General features: G+C 34.6%; 2 protein-coding genes across 3 annotated transcripts in view; both read left to right on the top strand.

Annotated features, from left to right (window-relative positions):
* Positions 1–18,313, top strand: part of Helz (Helicase with zinc finger) — a 29,792-nt gene extending 11,479 nt beyond the window's left edge. The window contains exons 14-21 of the mRNA XM_022071042.2: positions 340–486; positions 2,077–2,260; positions 3,306–3,510; positions 4,925–5,634; positions 6,294–6,565; positions 7,327–7,460; positions 8,007–8,253; positions 8,756–18,313. Of these exons, the coding sequence (XP_021926734.2) occupies positions 340–486; positions 2,077–2,260; positions 3,306–3,510; positions 4,925–5,634; positions 6,294–6,565; positions 7,327–7,460; positions 8,007–8,253; positions 8,756–9,883 (3,027 nt within the window). The 3' untranslated portion in view covers positions 9,884–18,313. The remainder of the gene's footprint in view (positions 1–339; positions 487–2,076; positions 2,261–3,305; positions 3,511–4,924; positions 5,635–6,293; positions 6,566–7,326; positions 7,461–8,006; positions 8,254–8,755) is intronic.
* A 1,239-nt stretch (positions 18,314–19,552) lies between these two features.
* Positions 19,553–20,612, top strand: part of ecd (ecdysoneless cell cycle regulator) — a 31,628-nt gene continuing 30,568 nt past the window's right edge. For both annotated transcript variants that reach the window (XM_022071046.2, XM_087350255.1), the window contains exon 1: positions 19,553–19,700. The gene's annotated coding sequence lies outside the window, so the exon portion shown is untranslated. The remainder of the gene's footprint in view (positions 19,701–20,612) is intronic.

Below are 20,612 nucleotides of genomic sequence, written 5' to 3'. Positions count from 1 at the left end.
TGACATCAGGAGATGGTGGTGTTCCATACATGATGCATCACCGTGCCATTTTGTAGTACTTGAAAAATATACCCATATCACATGCATCTTGTTGAAGTTGTATGAACAAGGTCATTGATCACATTTTGCGATCACAAACATTTTGTTCACAGCTGAGGTGGATATTTCATTTTAGTTTGAAGGGTGAATACCTTGTCACTGATAACCCTTATGCCATCTATAAATAAGAAAAGCAAGTCCAAAAGTTAATTTCTGGTGTGGAGTAGCATACTGTAAGGTTTATTAAGTGGGTTAACCACTACTTCTCTGCTAATATTTGTTTATATCTTCTTATTACAGTTCACTTCAGAGCTGTTCTATGATCAGAAGCTAATCAGTAGTTCAAAGCAGCCACAACATGAGAAGTTCTACCCCCTAACTTTCTTCACTACCCGAGGTGAAGATGTGCAGGACCTTAACTCCACAGCCTTCTATAATAATTCAGAGGTTAGGAATGTCTGATCTGCTATTACACAAAGTAAATTCTTTTTTTAAGTTGATGAGAATATCAGAATTTAAATGCTTGAAACCTGAACATTTGATAATAAAAAGGAAACCTGAAGATGTGAAGAATTATCTAAAGGTTTGTGATGAACATGCCATTAAAATGATGAATATTCTTGGATATTTTCTTTTGTTAATTAAATATTTAAAAATGTTTAAAAACACATTTCACAATTGGCTCTGGTTGTCATCAGGTAGAACCTTACAGTCTAGTCAGTTAGGTCCATTAAAAAGATGGCTGGCAAGAAAGTAAGGAATATTATTTAATATTGTTGCTCAGAAGAAAATTAATTAATTGTTTAGGAATAAAATTACATCCTTTCTACATAAATAAGAAGTAATTTGATGTTGAGTATATACACAAATATTATTGTGTTCAGTCTTTCTTGAATATTAATCTGAATGTATGTCATATATAGGGAAAGGTGTCCCTGCAGTGAGTTAAAGGTTAAGCAATAATGGAGCTTTATTTAAAAGTATTGCTTAATATCTTCTTTGCTTGCTTGTGGTAAAGTTACTTACATCTAATCGATTGATTTTATTTTTGTTTAATAATATGCAGTTACTACTTTTAATATTCCAGACCCATTGTAATGCGTTCTCAGTGTTTTGTGCTTCATACATATATTGGTGAAAGTTATTCTAATTGTAATATCAGTAAATATGATACTCTAAAGGTCTGTGGCAATTGTTGATTCATTATATATATATTATATATTGGACATATCTGTTGCTTGAGGTTTGTATCAAATATACCTCAGACAATGGACATTATCCAACATTATATTTGTCTTCTACTTAAAGGATTAGTCCTTCTGATCTATTTCATCTTTATTTTAATTTACCTTTCCAGCATAATACTTGTATAATCAGTAATGTATTGTGTGTTCATTTTCCTTTGGACCCATTTTCAGAATTCGTCTCTCATCAGAGGAACAGTATGGGTTGGTACAGCTATACCCCAGTTAAGGTAGGGGATTTGTCCTATAAACGCAAAATGTTTAGTGAAGTGATGCATAGCGAAGCAGTTTTTCCCATAATAATTAATGTAATAGGTGGGGAAATGTTCTTGTTACAATTGTTCTTGGAAGGTGTAATGTAGTTTAGTAGGTGGTGATGCATTTACATCATCAAGAAATGAAATAAGAGAACAAATTAATTTTAAAAATTCATGAACATTTCATGCTTCATTTTCAGTTAAAAAAGAATTGAAAACTCTCAAATCCAAGAATTAGCTTATGCACTGTGTATTTCTGAAGAAGAAATTGCATAACTTGCCTCATTTTGACGAATCTTTAAAAATGAAGGATCCGTATACCTTGTATTTTCAACATTGTAACTTTGAGGCACTGTCAGTGCTAAACATGATATTAAATCTTCAGCATTGTAAAAACAAAACAACTTTGTGCAAATCAATACTATCTTGGGTATAGCTGTATTATCATGTTATGTAGATAGGTTTTTGTTTGAGGGGGGTTAGATATTTTAAAGGTATTTCTATAATATTTGTAATTTGTTGATCAAAATGTCCAGGTCTATGAAGTGGTGGAGAGGGTTTGTGAACTGAGGAAGAAGTGGCCAGCAGCTTGGGGTAAGATGGATGACCAGAGTATTGGAATCATGACTCCTTACGCTGATCAGGTGTTCCGGATCCGTTCTGAATTGCGCAAGCGGCGGATGGGAGGAATCTCTGTAGAAAGGGTTCTTAATGTACAAGGTTAAAATTGATAATATACATGTCTTGCTTAGCAGTATTTATCATGTACCAGAAACTGACCAAATGTTTTAAGATTTCTTTAGTGATAATGGATATTAATGATGAAATCTAAATTTAAGGGGTCCACAATGTACTATAATAATTATGCTCCATAAATAGCACTTAATGGGTTCCTCAGCAGTCAGTACTGGGGATCACTATGAGATATGTACACATAATCTCACTGACTGACTGTTGCACCATTGGGTCTGATTGTGTTCTAATTGAATCTGTTTTACATCCTCACAGTATGTAACCTTCAATTATCTTAGTTTTACAAGTGGCAGAAGTTTTCCCACTAAAATTCTGTATTTGTTTTTCTCATCCCAGACATGTTCAGATCATCACCTCATTGATTAAACAAGCCCAAACATAATAAATACATGTGTGCATCAGCTGTGTTGCTACTAGGTATAAAGAGGCCCAGGCCTTGAAGCTGCCTACTCATGTCCTTGCATCCTGCACCTTTTTCAAAAAGACCAACATATACAATAACAGCTGAGTTGTGATGCTTCTGTGCATCTAATGTCATGAGCCCATCAGCTTCAGAGTTGGTGGATGAAGTATTCATTACTTTAAGTGCGAAATAGATGCCATTTGTATGTGTGTGTGTGAGAGTGTGTGCACCACTTGCTCTTGTTCATGTTGGTCACTTTCTGTTGTACCATTTAGTGCCCACTTTAATTATTTTCTGTTTGGTCGGGTGTTTACCTTGGCAGTTTATGTTCAAGTAATTGCTATGTATATCCCTCCTTCAGAGTTAAGAGATCATATTTCATAACCATACAAAATAACTGGTAAAATTACTGTTGTGGATATATATATATATATATATATATGCACCTTAAAATTTTTAAATTAAAAATAAATATTTCATGGCTTTATTATTCTCTTAATTTCAATTAAAGTTTAATTTTAATATATTTATGTACTGTTGGTGTTTGTAAAGTATTTGTTAGTTACTTAAATTAATCAAAATTACCCCACTTTTTTGTGAATGTTGCAGGAAAACAGTTCCGAGCAATTTTTCTTAGTACAGTAAGAACACGTCGCACATGTCACTCAGGGACAAAATCAGGAATGGGTGGAGATGAGATGGACTATGGGTTCTTGTCAAACTCAAAGCTTCTAAACACAGCCATCACAAGGGCTCAGAGCTTGGTGGCAGTTGTTGGAGACCCAGTAGCTCTCTGTTCTATTGGCAGGTGCAGGTCAGTATGAATTTTCTCATGTCTTATCTGGTGGTTTGGCAGACTCTTGAGAGAATCTGATTTTAGGGCTGTTAAAATTAAATGTCCAAAAATGAATCTGTTAAATCTGACAGAAATAAAATTGTTTTAGACACTAATTATATTACTTTTTATGAGTAATTTTGCATGCAAAAACATGAGCTCAAGAAATGTTATATGTCAGCCCATGATGAAAACTTTCTACAACTTGTAAACAGACCTGAAACTTGTGGAGGCAGGTGATTCAGTGATAAAGTTCATAGACATTTGGAAAATTCAGTTAAATGTGACATATTGTGTCATTAGTGAAGCATTATCTACTTCGTCTATCCTCTTCTCAGTTTAATTGCTATTTAATATCTGTTGCATGTATGAAATTTATGAAACAGATAATGGTGGTTTTCCTCAGTTCCTCCAAGCAAATGGTAGGATAGCACTTTAAATTAGGCCATGATTATTTCATTCCATGTTCTTTTCAGTTCATTATTTATTACCTATCCTCTTATCCAGCACTGTATAGTCTGAGTTTCTGACATCACTAGATAGGCCATAACTCATTATCATCATAGCAAGTGGTTTACAGCCTTTTGGCCATTTCTCACATCCTAGTCACCTAGGATTTTCTTGCCCCTTTCTCATTGTAGCAGGTGGCAAGCCTGCTGCCTCTATACAATTTCTACTCAATCCTGATTTGTCTGCTAGAGCCTTGTAGTAGCAAATCAGAAGAGACATGGGTGAGAAACATGAATTTTGCTTATGAAACATTTCCTTCATGCTCGTAAGGTTCTTTTACATACTATAAATCTGCGACATGAGACCGCTGGCTTTACTTCCCCTCAGAAGGAAGTTATTCTATGGATTTTTATCATCCTTAAAAATCCATTGAACTCGGCTGGGTATGGACCCACAAACCTTGGGTCCAGTGGCAAGGACGTTACCGCTAGACCACCGAGTAGGCCATGAATAAATACATAAATTTATTCTTGTGGCAATGGAAAAAGGCCGGCGCAGTGGCCACGCAGTCAGAGGCATGGTCCTCGTGTGCCTGGCCGCTGCGACCGTGGGTTCGAGTCCCACTCAAGGCATGGATGTTTGTCCGAATCTCCTCTTCCAGTCTGGTGGGTAAAGACTGGCCACGGAAGGCAAGGCGAAACCACTGTGGTACTTTCGCAAGAAAACCCCGAAAGGAGTCACGACAGTCAAGCAAACCATAGACGATGAATGACTGATGAATGGAAAAGGAGATTGGCTTATCTGAAGGTATTTTTCATAAGGTATGGAGCACCAGTAAGAAACCCAAAAGAAAGTAGGAATAGCAACAAGTTTACATGCTAAAATGTGTTCTACTTTTATATTTCTTTCTTTAACTTTTATTGTCATGTTTCTGTTTTGTTAGGAAGGTGTGGGAGAGGTTCATTCAGATCTGCAACCAAAACAAAAGCTTGTTTGGCATCACATGGTCCTATTTACGCAGCCAGCTGGATGGTGTGGAACTGAAGAAGACTTATGTTCTGAACCCTCTAGCTCCTGAATTTTTTCCTCGCCAATATCAAGGAGAACCTTATATTCGACTGCCATCTCTCCTAGGACCATATGGAGGAACTGCCCCTGGATTACTTCCTCCCGCTCTGCAATTTCCACCAGGTCCTCAGCATCCTATACCTCCTTACCTAGCTCCCAGTATATACCCTTGTCAGGTGTACTATTACCCACATCACCCATCAAATCCATCATTTTACCCGCTTAGGCCTCCACTCATGTATCCTCAACCCAGTGGGCCTCCACCTCCCTTGAATCCATGGGGTCTTAATTATCCTGTTGTGTCTCCTCCTATACCAGGTAGCATATTCTCTGCTCATGGAACAGGTCAAAACACACCAGTTGGATGGCCAACAAACATGGCTGCAGCATCTGGGAAGAAGAAAGCAGCAGCACTGCCACAGCCACCACCGCCACCGCCGCCACCACCACCACCGCCGCCACAATCACAACCACCTGATTCAAGGCTAGAGGCAAATTCTCTCCCTAACAGAAGTCTTGGTAACTCAGTAATCCAGCCAGGATCTTTCACATCCATTCCACAGGAATCTTCTCCAGTTAGTCCAGGTATTTGAACACTGAATTTGTGTTTTGTACCAGCCTGTTAAGTAGGTAAATATGCCTGCCATCAGTCACCTCATAAGACTGAGCTTAGTGGTGTAGTAGTATACTTGTATACAGGAGGAACCTGGTTCAAATTTTGTTCAAATTACTGGCCATTATATCTGAGTTTTTTCATGTTTTACTCATTTCCATATGTAGATACTACAGTATACATATAAATAAATTACAAGCACCTTCCAAGCTTCTGCTTCCCAGTTAAATAACCAATTAGTTAAGTAATGAACAACCACATTTCTTTAGTATCATTATCCTTAAGATTCTGTAAAAATGTTTGCTTTTACCATAAGATTGCAGTCACTGTTATACTTAAATTATCTGTTATGTTGCAGTACTTTTTTATACAGTCAGAATGGACTTTTTTACTTGGTATGTGTCTCGTCATTGTGATTTCATTCTGTCTTTGTGCTGCAGCTTTGTATAAAAAAAAGATGTTTTATTGGCAGAGTACCACAGTTACCGTTATGTTTGAATATTGTGCAAAGAACTTTTCAGTGGTATTGGACATTTGGTTTAAAACAATAATTATTTTTTAGTGTTTTTTCTTCAATTACAATTGTGTACAGAACAAATGTCTTATTCGTTTATGTTAATTTTCTTTGTAGGTTGCAACTTACCTGATAGTTATGTTCCTGGTGGTGTTATTTCACCAGCTTCATTTCTCAAACCAAACTTGCCACCACAGGCAGGTCAAAATCTGACTGCTGTGGACTCCCTTAGGAACACATTTATCTCCCTTCAGGGTTCTGGAGACAAACATCTAACTGTTGATCATATTGGAGCAAGAAGGCAACATGAAAAATCTGAACAAATTCAGTTCCTACAAAATGTACATTTTCCAGAGCGACATCAAAATCACTTAGTTGCCCAAGAAGTGGTATGTATTAAGAAGCAAGTGTTTGTGTGGCATTTACTGCTACTTGTACTAGTGTCTTCTGAAATGTCTGACAATGCATCTGCTGTATGGTGATGCTCAAATAGTTGTAGATTTGTTGTAAAATTTTCTACTTCACCAAGAATTGCATTGGACCTCTTTTGTTACGCCTACTTGCAAACAGCTGATCAAGAATTGTCATAATGAAGCTTTGAGTAGGTCAGAAGAAGTATGAATATATGTGTAGTCAAAATGCTTATCGAAGGAAGTCATTGCTGATAATATGAAGTAATTGTCAGTAGGTTATCCCTAGCCAAATTGTAGCTGACCTTGAATAGTTAGGTTCAGAAAAGTGGACCAGTGTTTATATCATATATTAATAGCCCATTTCATAAATTTGTACAGGTCTGACAAAAGTTTTCCCACACCTGGGTGTATGACTTATGTTAAAACTGTAATGCTTTTTCCAGTATAATGCATAAAGTGGAAATATTTTAGGAAGAAGGTGACTCAGCAGTAAGTCAACAACAATCACAGCAATTTGCTCAAAATGATTGTGTTGTCATATGTACCATGTGCTCAGAATTACCATGTTTCGCATAACTACATCTCTAGAAAACATGTGGACAGAATTATTACCATTGTTTATATACCTAGATGTTTCAGAAGGTGGTTTATGTTTGGTGTAGATTGCATGAGGAATATTCATGTTTACTGCTTTAGTTTCAGTTTAATTGTATCAACATTTTGTTTTCTTTTAATAGAGTCTTGGATTGGGAGATTGGAGCAACCTTCTTCCTCGCAATATGACATTGGCAGAAATGATTGAATCGCAACCCAGACAGAGAGAATGGTATAACCACCTTTTGGACAGTGCTGGACTAGAAACTGCCACAAAGTAACTCATTTCATGTATTTGTAGTTCCTTGTACATATGCTTAATTAATGACCTGCTCTTTACTCTTTATTTATTTATTTTTTAAACAAAAATATATCTTTATTGTATTGCTATTTAATACCTACTGTTTGGGTCTTAGCTTTGTGTACATAGGTTGGGAAATGCACCTGCTTCACATTCATTATAGACTCACAAAACTGAGTCCTGAACAGTATATACTTTAAATATAGATACACGTTTATCCAAATTGACATTTAATAGAACATTTTTGGGATTTCTTTTGTAAGGGGCTTTATTTTGATAACTGTATAGCTAGTCGGCTGTGCTTTCCATATTTTTTGTATTCCACTTGTCCGGTCTTGTTATTCTTTTTTTAAACTTTATGAATTTAAAAAAGAGATGTGGTGAAGTTATGTCAGGTCCAGCAAGCCGATAGTGGATTTCAACCTGCTTTTAAGGAACAACATACTCTCAGAAAGACTTTAGTGGTCAAGGGTGGAGGATGTAGCAGCTTTAAAGGCTTACTAATTATGTAATTTATTTCAGGTTTATGGAACTGTTGGTTGTTAGCACATCGAATACCCTAAATGGTTCAAGACAGCAGAAGCCTCCTTCTCCTCCACCAACACTCCAGGAGTCATTCCCATCTCCAGCTATGATCCACACTTTGGAAGAATTGTTTGCAGACAAGAATTTGGGTGCTCAGCCAGGAGTAGTGACATGTAACCAGCTGCAGCAACAACAGCATCTCCATCAGCTTCATCACCACCACAATGTGCCCATACATATACAGGTGATTTGAACTAGGTTGAATGAAAACCGTTAGAACAGTGTTACAAATTCAAACTAATGGTATTTTTATTATAGTTAACAAAATTCAAGTCACAATGCATTTTTGTTGTAGGTATTAATTAGCATTTTGCCCCTTCTGTTTAAAATACTAATGTGTATGCTGTAGGTCCAACTTTTTTCTGGATTTTTTAATTTTAAATGAGGTATAATTTTGTTTTGCAGTGTTAGAGGAGGCAAGGCTTTCTCAGTTTTATTATGTTTAGAACATTAAGAAGAGCAAAGGGTTATACCTTTTAAATGTGTAACATTGTCCTTCGCTGTGTTATGCCTGACAAAACAGGCACCATTTTGTGGGAACATATTTTAAATATTTTGAGCTTGTATGGATACTTTTTGGCAGAACACTGTACTAAATGTGCTGGTGATGTTACATTTAATTTCAATTTGTTAAGATAGTATGAGGTATTGGATATTATTCTAGATAAATGTAATTTCATTGTTAGGCCATTCATCAAATGCCACAGCCATCTGAAAGGTCTGTTCAGAATCATCCAGGTTGGTATGGAAATGAGAAGCCTGGAGATCTTCAAGCTTTGTCTACTGTGATAAATGGTAAATCTCTCATGTTGAGAGATATTGAACCATCTGTGATGCCTACAGCAGGTGATGGAGGAGGAAATTCCGTACAACCATCTCTGCTTCAGCGGCATCCTAATCATCTTCATCACCAGCAGCAACAGGGGCTACCACCACCACCACAGCAACACATAGACAGTATGACCAATTTTCTGAATGGTAGGTTTGCTTCTAGTTTTAATCTTCAGGAGGGCGTGGACATGAATGTTAGTAATGGCTGGTCATTTCAAAATCAGCAGCAGTCAGTACCTTTATACCGTCGTCAACCGCAGTCATCTGTGCCAACTCCAGCACAGGAAAATGTTACTCTTACACCTGTACATTGTATCTTGGATGGTGTTGTGGATAAAAGTACTAGTGGAACAAGTGGAGCATTTGCTGGATATGCTCGTGCAGCTGTTAGCATTGGACTGCAGCGAGATATTACACCTACATTGCCAATGAATCTCCAGCAGAGAGATATTCTGTCACATTTGTCACTTAATGAACAGAGAGAATTGCAGTCCCAATTACCTGCAGGGCTACATCAAAGGGAACTGACACAAGTACCTATTGGCCTACTCCAAAGAGATATGTCAGCACAGCTGCCTGTTGGATTTTCACCAAGAGATGCACCTCCTCCACTTTCAGTGTTCTACCCCTCTCATATCCAAGATCAGCAGCAGGTAGATGGTTTTGTACAACAGCAGCCTCACATGCATCATCAACATCAGCATCTCCATCAGCAGCAACATATCAGTGGAGAATTTGGTAAGACAAATGGACACAGTGAAAATTCTGGTGATGATTTGTTGTCATCCACTCAGAGACAAAATGGAGGAGGTACAACATATGCAAGTGTTTTGAGAGCAACACCACAGAAACCCAATTCCTCAGTGTCACCAAATGGTCAGGAGGAAGAGAAAAATGGAACGGGTGATCCTTTTGCTGTTCTTCGAGCTCTGGGGACAAAACAAATGCAAGGAACATCTGGATTGTATCATTACTTTTCATAGCTGTAAATTAAGATGCTGGAATGTGTAAATGATGGAGTGGCTACAGTGAAATCTCTTCAAAAACAAATTTTTGTAAACCATTAAACATTTTTAATTCAGTAGATAAGGAGTCTAATTTGTGATGTAAGTAATCTAATAACATCTGCTGTTTAGAATAAAACTGTGCATGAATTATATGTACTGTGTAGGGAGTAATGGAATTTCACTGTATTCTTAGTTCTGTAAAAATAAAATTATTCTAAAAAATGATAAAATGTGTATAACAGTAATAAAAAATCGAAAACTATGAAGTGAAATGAAATTAAAAAGTTGCTTGATAATGATATAAATATTTGTTTATTAATTTGTATTTTTATAGTTTTGTAGTAAGTGTGGGCATTATGTAAGCAGTGATGCCCTGTAAGAAGAGCTTCTGCAGTTCATGTTAACTGTACTTGGTGTAAGAAATTAATTTACCTGTATAAAATATTCTGATCTGTAGTTCTGAGTTTTGCTGTTCTTTAGTCCATTAAAATCTCATTGATGCAGGAGTGATTAATTCTAGCGCCATACCGGTTGCATTTGATATTTGATTTGAAAGTTCGCAGAGTAATTGCTTTAGCAATGGTAAACAGAAGGATAGTCACATGAGCTGTGAACTTGTACCAAAGGAAACCATTAGGACTATGTTTTATTTAGTGGTGTACTGATGGTTACTGAAGTAGTTGCCATTTTGACACATCTTAAACATAACATTAAGAGAAGAATGAATGTAGTGTAGGTATGCTGTACAAAATTTGAATTTTGAGCTTTATTTATTTATATATATATATATATATATATATATATATATATATATATATATATATATATATATATATATATATATAAAAAATACACACAGAATGGTTGTTTTTAGTTGAATAAAAGCTCTTCATGAACAAGACAATTCCCAGTTTGAACATTAGTGTTTATGGCATCTTTCAGAATAAAGCATTGGTACTACTACTGATACATATGTGGTAGGAATCTTATTTTGATTTTAACTAGAATTATACGTCCTAATTTAGGTTTGTGATTGATTCTTCTGTATCTGATATTTTTCCATTTCATACTTAAATTAAAACATGTTCATTATTTCATAGTTCCTTAAATTTCTCCTAAGTATCTAATGATACGCTGCCATACAGGTTGTATAAAGTGGAATGTTTATCATAATGAATCCTTTCCCCATCAAACATGCAGGAACACATATGTTTAAGATTTTGTAAATAAGTCTTTTTATTCTCTCTTAAGTTTGTAATATAGAAAAATAATTTAAAAACTTTTTAAGATCAACCCCTTGTTCTCATGAATAAGAAAAGTGTGTTTGAAGTTAGGCATCTGTGTTAATTTAGATTGCACCAAAATTTGAGTTTCTGTTCTAAGTTAAATAGAGTCTTATAAGTAAGGATGGCATGCTCTTTATTTGTAACATTCAGTACATCACTACATTATTAAATGTATGGAAGTAGATTAATTAATTTCAAACTAAAAAAACAATTGAACTCGTTAGTCCCAATATTTTGTCATAAAATTTGGACCAGTGCTTGGATTCAAAGAATGATGACTGAGTGGGGTCATGTCTTTTTTATATCTTTATTGTAAGGAAGAGAAGAGACAGATTGGAGTATTGGTAAAAAGTTTATATATAGTAAATATGTAGTGTGGTATCAGATCTTTGTCAATTATAGAATATTACTATATGTACATATTTTCAGTTTTCATTATTTAAACTCTTGTGAATATGTATCACTGTAAAAAAATTGCATTTAATTTCATTCAGTTTTACATTGAGCAGGAAGTTAGTTGTCAATATGAGTGGTAGGTGTGTCAAACGGTAGCCGCATTGTAATTCAGAAATTAAATGCAGAACCATGAAAATGTTTTATTCTGAAGAATCATTTGAGATGGAATAAAAGATTTCAAGAACAGAGATTTATGGAAATAGACTTTGAGAAAATTACTGGTATGTATTAGAGCAAGGGTCCAGTGATGAGGAATAAGTATCAATATTTTTATGGTAACTGCGGACTTAGTAAGGAACAGTATCAAATAGCAGGAACAGAAACAAAATTTCTGAACTTTTCTTAAACTGTTAGTTCTAATTCTGTTGAATTTAGCACATGCGTTTCTCTAATCCAGTTGTAATCATGACATCATTTTTTCTCTGTTTATTTGTTTAAAATATTTGACAGAATTCTAGTAATGAAATGCAGGCTGCATTGTCAAATCAGCATAGCAGTTGCTTTGCAGACATTAAAATATTTTCTTTCAATTAATTTAATTTCTAAAGCTGCATGTACCAACAAAAAGCAATATAAGGTAAACTGTGCAGAATGCAGAAGAATATGACCTAAAAATATATAAAATCTGTCACCTTATATCTTGTCACCTCTTGATATCCATTTTGCGACGAAACATCACTGGACCTTTGGATAATACATGCTCATTTCAGATGCCGTAATTAACATAATTACTGATTATAACAACTGTAAATATGATGAGAAACATTTCTGTATGTGTTATGTAACTTATACACAGATATTCCAGTAAAAAAAGGGATAGGGGCTGTTAGTGTTTTATATCTGAATGAACAGTAGTAGTTCACAGTTGAAGCATCTGTTCAGTAATGTATGTGTATATGTATATATATGTGTTTGTTTGTGAGAGAATCATTTTCATTAGTTATAGCTGTGTGTAGCTATTTTTATTACACTTTATGGCACATGACATGGATTTCATATTATGGGATGGAGGTCTGCACAGGCCTTGGCCTGGTAGCACAGATAATGTTTGGGTCTGGGCTGGGTTTGGTTTATATCAATCAAACATTATACAGAATATTTAAGGCTTTCTCAGGCCATTCTTTTTTACAAAGAGAATTTTATTTGTAGTTGTGCTTGTCTTGTGATCATGACACTGTTGGGCTCTGGAAAGAAAAAACAGACTTCATTTTCTCAGGGATTTTTGCAGCTGCCAGAAATAGTTTGAGATAACACCTTACAAGCTTGGCATATTATTTCTTTGTACCATTTCTCAAATGCCAAAATAACCTCAGATGTTCTTAGATCATCGTTAAATAATTCATTCAAGTAAAACTAGCATTTATGCATTAAAATAAATATGTATTAATGATATGATATTCAGGGCAGATTGTTAATAGATTGGGCTTTATTCGGAATAAAAAGAAGTTTTGGCTTAAGTGTGGTGTAGGTGCTTGAAGATAAATTTTGGGCTAGGGTAAAATGCTCCTCAGGCTGAGCCAGGTCAAATTCTGAATTTTCATCCTGTCCAGATCTCTGTATAATACACATTCCCAAATCATGCATTTTATTTATTGAGATTTCAGGTTTTCATGACAACAGGTATGAAGATGACTGTCTTCTGGGATGTTGCACTATGTAGTCTCATAGATGTTCAATAAAATCTTCTCAGGCAATCAGCTGTGTTGAATGGTTACACGAAGAGACCAACATTTCATGAACAATGTGTCACCATCATCAGGGTTCTGATGTGGCGAGATGAGATGAGTGTGGTGTCCAGTCACATCAGAACGCTGATAATTGGGACAGATGGTTCCTGAAAGGTTGGTCTCTTCGTATAACCATTTGACGTAGTTGATTGCCCGAGAAGATTTTATTGAGTTTAGTCACTTCAAATCTAATAGATGTAGATCAACATTTTAGAAGATCTGGCTGTTCCCATTATCAGGGTGATGCTGGAGGTAGCAAGTTGCTCTGAAATGTCAGTCATATACTAGACTACATGGTGCAACATCCCAGTAGACGGTCTTTTTCTTTTTTCCTTGCATGTTTATTAGTGAAGGGTTCTAATAACTTTCTTTCCTGCAGTTCTGTGAATTTGATAAGAGAATTTGTGCCTGTGGATGGATAAGTCCATCGCTTCGGTATGTGTCCAATTTTTCCGGAAAGAATACGATATATCTGTGAATGTTTTGAGATATTTAAATTCATTTTTAGGTCCTTAAATAATTTTTTTCTGTTGATAATTTTGGATATGAATGTTACTAGTTTTGTTTATATATTTTCTTTTAAAACTCATAATTGATCATTTATCTTTGCTGGTAAATTGTCATTATGGTATTGATTCAGATTGTAGAAACATTGTCTTGCAGATCTTCAAGGAAGCAGCTCCAAAATCACTTTATTATAATTTAATTTCAATGAAGCTATTTCTTTAGATTTTAATTCTTTATATTGGACCACAATTAATTCATTTTTTGAGGTTTTCTTTATGAATTTACAGGTTCCAGGTGTATAGTTTACCCCATGATTTTTTTAATAAATATTTCTGAGTACATATAGGCAGTTTCCCCCCCTCCCACAATGTAGCATGTGGCTGATATATTTTTATTTATTTTTTTATCTACACTTATCAGTTTATGGGGAATTATTATTTGCCTTCTCACCCTAGCCTTATATCCTCTCTTTCCGTCATTACATTTAACTTGAATGATTGCACTTCGGCTCATCCTCGATGCCTCCAATTGGATGTCCAACTCTTCATTATACTTCTGTTATTCCTCACCTTGTTACTTCCTCTTGAAAAAGCATGGACTGAGTTAACATATGGGAACAATATAGGACATTGCATCATCATTTGTTAATTAAATGAAGAGGTAAACTGTTCAGAGTTTTTGGAAAATGTAATTGAAGAAGTACTGACATTCTTACAGCAAATTATGAATGCTGCATAATATTAATAGAAATTAAAGGTTTATCAAATATCCTGAATTTTGGTCTAAAAAGAAAAAGTATAAGTTACAGGCTTTATAACTTTTCAAGAAACTTTATGCTTTTTTTAGAAATCTGTGTTTAATGGGTGTTTTTAAATACAGTTGTTATACTCGTAAAATAAATTAAAACCTGAAGGATATTGGTGTCATGGTAATAGCATATTACACTTTTGAAAGGAGTTAAAATGCCTTGAAAGTTTGTAATTTTACCACCTTTAGTCTTGAGTGAGAAATCATTTATATATGCTATAGTAATTCTTATTTGAATGACCTTCACCAAGAAACAAGTTCATAGTTCAAATTGTAAATGCTTGTACATATGCTATAATGAAATATTAAATTTTTATTTTGTCATATGTGGTGATTGGACAATGCAAATTCATGGAAATAGCCTCAATTTGAGACCCCTTTTATGAGTAATTGATGCCCTCTTCTCAATTGCATATGTAATGTGATCATATGCTAAAATGATATTATATTTTGTGTGATTTACTGCTGTTCCCTTTGAATTGTAATTGCACAAATTTTCATGACCACATTTAATAAATAATTCCAGCATTTTCTTTAAGCTGTATTCAGGCATGATTGCTTTGTATTCTGTTTGACCATTAGTACAGATTTGATTAAAGATCAAAAATTAATTGCAGCAGTGAAAATTACAGAGAATTTAACTAATCTTACTGTTATTTCAGGTTTTAGAAAAGATTGTTAGACATATAATTGCAGTTTGTATGATGTATATGTCCTTAATGCAAAGAAGATTTGCTAAAATACAGCTTGGAAAAATATTTAGACAATGTAATTTTCATCCTGGATGTATTTTGCCCCCTTATAAATTTCAGTGCATGAATTTGATGAAACAAAAGTGTATAAAGTACCTTCTCACTTGTTGGAGACAACATAATTCCATTTGCTAAATATATAATATACATTAATACATAATGATGTTTATTATATTTGTACTATGTTCACAGATTAATTATCCTATTATTACTTATGCAGAGGATTAGCTTCATAAATTTTTATGAATATCTTTATACTTCTCTCAGTTGATGTTGTTACCTGTCCAAGTGCCATGAATTGTGTTTGAAATGTTGCATTTTGATTCTTGACAGTAATTCCCAAAAGTGAACTTTTTTGTTGGAAAATTATTTTTTAAGACAAAATTTTGAACATTTGCACTAAATAATGACCCAAAATGTGTCTTCATGTACATATGCCTGTGTAGTGAAGGAAAGGAAAACATTGTTCCCCCACCATGCCACCCCTGAAATAATATTTTCATATTGAGACACACTTTGTCTCTTTTGTGCTACTATTGTATCGTCAGCTTTTAAAGTTTTGTTGTGCCAAAAAGTATGGCATCTATTTATTTTGCTTAGAATTTTGTTTCTGTGAAAATGCACCCAGTATAAAATATTTGTACATTTTTATATATTGCAAATTTGTAGAAATATTGAATAAAATTTTTATCTTCTGAACTTTGAACGTGCTTGATAGCATCCAGTTAATGTCAAGGAAGAAGAATAAGGAATAGGTTTACACAAGAAGGCATGGTCTTTAGGTTTCAGTTTCAAGGTAGTTTGACCATTTTCTCGTAAACAGAATAAAATTGTGTTAAGTGCTAACAGATTTCCTCCTCACAATCTCTGTTTTGGTTTGTTATTTGACACGTGCACAAACATTCTTTTCCTGTATTGTCAGAAGTGGTTATGCTTTGCCTTTAACTCTGAATCAACATTATATAAGCTGTATGAGCTTTCTGCAACATACTAAGTAGTAAAGACTAAATACTGAATAACTGCCTGATGTTATGCTCCAGAAAGTTATTTGTCTTCGCTTCTATTTAGTCACTGTGTGGCAGAAAGAAAATCTGAAAACTAAATTAAAGACCAGATTTTGGGAATTACTGGCTTGAATCATATTTTTAAACAGTTGCCAAAAGAAATTGTATGATTACGGTTGAAATACCAAGTGTATGTGTTGTTTAAATGTGGTTCCTGACAGTGTCTGTGCAGAAGTCTCGTCTCCTTTCTGCTCGTTTGGTCCATTTTATCATTGTACATAATGTCTAAACTGTTCTGTAAATTCTCTTCATGTATCGTGTCTCTGAAATCGTAGTACATTTACAGGTGTGAAAGAATGTTTTGACAAAAGTCAAAGTAGCATAGTGCATTTAAATTTGAACAATTGTTACTAATTTGAGCACTAATTGGACAAGAATGAATATTTTTGGATGAGCAGACTAGGGGTTGAAATCTCAATAAATATTTATCTCTCTCCACTTTTCCTAAAAGTTTGTGGTAATGTAACCACAAGATTTGATGTTCATTAATGGTATGTACAGTAATGCATGTTTCAGATGAAACATTACAGGTTGGAACAAAGATGTCCGCTTGGATATCACATACTTAAAAATTGTATTTGCCAGTTTATAGAGTTGTGAATCAGCTAATTTTCCTTGTATGAAAATGCACGCATCATATTTACAGCTTTTGATTACTTCGGCTTCATAAATTTTAATTTGTGCATGCGTGCCGTAACTTCTCATTTGTTTACGCTGAATATTTTGGATATAATTGTTATGTTAACTTTTTATTATCTTTAAATCCAGTTTAATTATCATAGCTTTTACAATTAATTGACCAGATATGGAGGAAATATTAACTATTACTGACGGACGAAGTTCCATCTGGCACGGAGGAAATGTCACAGTGTGTAGTTTATTTTGTCTCTAAAAGTTTGAAATGCTTTGATTTTGTGCCCTGTAGTTTATTAAACGTCGGTTATCTGCTCTGCAGTGTGATTGCAAACCATTATCTAACACCGTCTTAATACTTTAAGCCATTTGTTTTTATCGTAAGCAAATGAAACTTTTGCGTTACCCAGAAAAGTCACATTGTAACTATGTTCGATGTGTTTAACTTAAGAATTCTATATATAAGATCTAAAGTGAGATTTCTGTATGCGAGTTGGGCAAGATGGCCGTGCTGGTGCGATTTCTACATCGTGCTAACCCAACACAGTAAATGTTGCATATAAGAAACAATCGTGGATTATTTTCAGTATCAGCTTGTAATAATATTTGGCTTCTCCAACAAAGTAATTGGCCAATTTATTTTTTAATATTTTGGAGGGGGTTTTCGTCCCGCAGAAGGTTTCCCCCTCGATAAAAACCAAGAAAAGCAAACCTTAGAACAATGTAAGCGACTAACAGTTTTGAAACTGTTCTGCTTAGGTACGTAACATGCATGGATATTAATTCTTTTTTTGAATGCAACATTGCAATCGTTAAATATGCCATGCAGGTTTTTTGGATATGTGATCCACTTTTCAGTATACCTGGTCAAAAATGGTATGAAAGTGAATTAGAAGTCATTATATTGGATTGGAATTGCTAAGATGTTAAGTATATCTCTCTTATTATACTCAAATTTAAATAGAGTGAAGTACTCATCAACATATCTGGCTATTTGAAGGCAAAAACAATTTTCCTGGCTAAAGGAAATTACAAATGAACTATGTAAATAGAAATTATAACTCCCTGTTTAAATTATTAATTAGATACATTCCACTCAAAGAGAATTTGACAATTTTTGGAATACTGATCTTATAAAACTGTGTTGTTTATAAAATAAAAGCCTGTAACAGTATACAGATCAATCATTTATTAAAATTGTGATTAAAGGTTATGCTGTTCAAGAACAGGGTTACCACAATCTCATGATTCATTAGTCCTCTCTGTGGAGTCACTTGGTTCTGTCTGAGACCGTATTGACAGCTGATTCCTTAGACCAGTGGTATTCAACCTTTTTTGTTCACGTACCCCCAGATATAATTTCTCTTCAACTTTGTACCCCCGAAGTTGTTGGTGTATAATTCAAGTTATACATAGTATATAATCTACATCTTAAATACATTACATTACTGATTATTCAGTGTTTATCATAAAATAATATATATTTTTTTTAAATTTCACGTACCCCCTAATATGTCCTCGCGTACCCCCGGGGGTACGCGTACCCCAGGTTGAACACCACTGCCTTAGACCATGCCCAGTTCATTGAAACCTCTCCTACAATAATCTAACAGTAGGCTTACTGGGCAACAGCACTGCCTTAATTTTCCAAGTATTCCAGCTCTTCCGTGTTTGTTTGTTTGTTCTTGGTATATTTAACGAAGCTTTCAAATGCGAAGATCATTAATGTTAAATTACAAATGAATAATGAATTAGAACAGATGTAAAAGGAAGTAGCCGTGATACTTTCCCGAAATTTTTGCTGGAAATATCGAGGTAAACGACGAAACATATCAGAATAACCGGTATCTAGTCGTAGAACTGAACCCGGGACTTTCAGAATACTAACCACTAGACCTCGTTAAGTTTTAAAACATTTTCCTGAGTATTTTGCATTCTGATTCAATTAAATTTCTTCATTGTCCTTGTCTTTAACCATTAAAGTGTAGAGCATAAACCTGTTTCTCAAAACCGTCTCATCGCTTTAATTTTCAAACAAGTACATCGGTTCTTCGCTCAGAATGAGACCAATTGAAACCTCTAATAATGATGTTATAATTTTATCTCTATCATAATTTAAAATCTGGGGTAAATCCTCTAAACCCGAAACTTGTGTGTTATGTAATGCTATTTCGATTTTTGAATGACATACATAACTCCTTTCCAATCATCGTCTTGATGATGGAGGCAGCAAGTGCCTCTGAAATGTCTGTAAACTAATACAAGATTGCAAGATAATACGGCCCAGAAGACAGCCATCTTTATTTTCGCTGCCGTGAAAACCTCAAATCTAACAATTTTCGACGAGCCGCCACTGATTATTTATCTGTTGACATAGCCACCATGCGGATAGCTTGAAGTTAAAGACTTGCCCGACTAGTCGCAGCGCGAAGCAGAAAGACCTGTGCTTACTTGCCTGCGTGCCATGGTCTACGAAGGTTCAACTCTATTTCAGTATTGTGTTGTGCCTCGTGCCGTAGAACAGCATGCAGTATTATAAGTTGTATTAACTAGATTTGCAGGTATTTATGAAATCGTTTGAATTAAATATTGTCAAAGCGTTTATAACCTACGTTACGTTAGTTTTCTGGTTAAACAGGGTAGTTCTGGTTCTTGTTTGTACAATAACACTTTTTTGCAACGAGACAGAAAAGTTAAATATTTGAGGTATTCGGACAAGAACAATTTATTAAGAAGTTTATAGCTTCGTGTTTGCCAGATTTTACTCTCGTATAGTATATGTTGCTCGTCATAAACTGTGTAATTCAAATTTAGGAACTGATTAGTTAATATGAAGTATCCATTGCAATAGTCGTAGCTATATTACGCCATTATCATAAATGTTGAAACCAATCTGAATTATCATACACAATGATTAAGGTATTATGTAAAGTTTGCATTCGATTTCCAATAAGGCTACTGTTAGACGGGGTTAAATTTGTTTCTGACCATACGTCATATGTTATAATTCATACGATTTGCGTAAATTAACTTAGTGCCCTCGTCGTAAAGTTGTCATTTTTATTCATATTTTGTCACCGAAAGCAATAGATGTGCATTTCATACATATTTTTTGTAACGGTAATGAAAAATTGCAAGGCTAAGCAGTAACTCTACCAGTTAGACCAGCTTCCATGCAAACAGTTAGAAGTAAATTTGTGTAGTTAGTTCATTAATTAATATGAGATTAACTGTTGCAAGATTAAATTTCGTGTTCTGATAATTACAGGCAAATAGGTTAGCATCAAGAATGTTTACAGTCTCTACTTGTGAATAATTCGCATTGCAGGGGCAAACTCAAAATACAGTTTTGGTTTCATCAGTCTTTCATTTCACTGTTGGAAGACTGACTGAATCTATTCCGAAATCATAAATACTAATTGAATGTTATGAAGTGAAATAATCATGTTTGTGTTTTATGGTGTCAAGACAAT

This window comes from Zootermopsis nevadensis, unplaced genomic scaffold (assembly GCF_977971745.1).
Source record: "Zootermopsis nevadensis isolate Lab colony 2312 unplaced genomic scaffold, Znev_1.0 Znev_ptg000017l, whole genome shotgun sequence".
NCBI classification, from domain to species: Eukaryota; Metazoa; Arthropoda; class Insecta; order Blattodea; family Termopsidae; genus Zootermopsis; species Zootermopsis nevadensis.
Note: the sequence above shows the minus strand (reverse complement) of the source record. Positions and strands in the feature narration are given on the sequence as shown.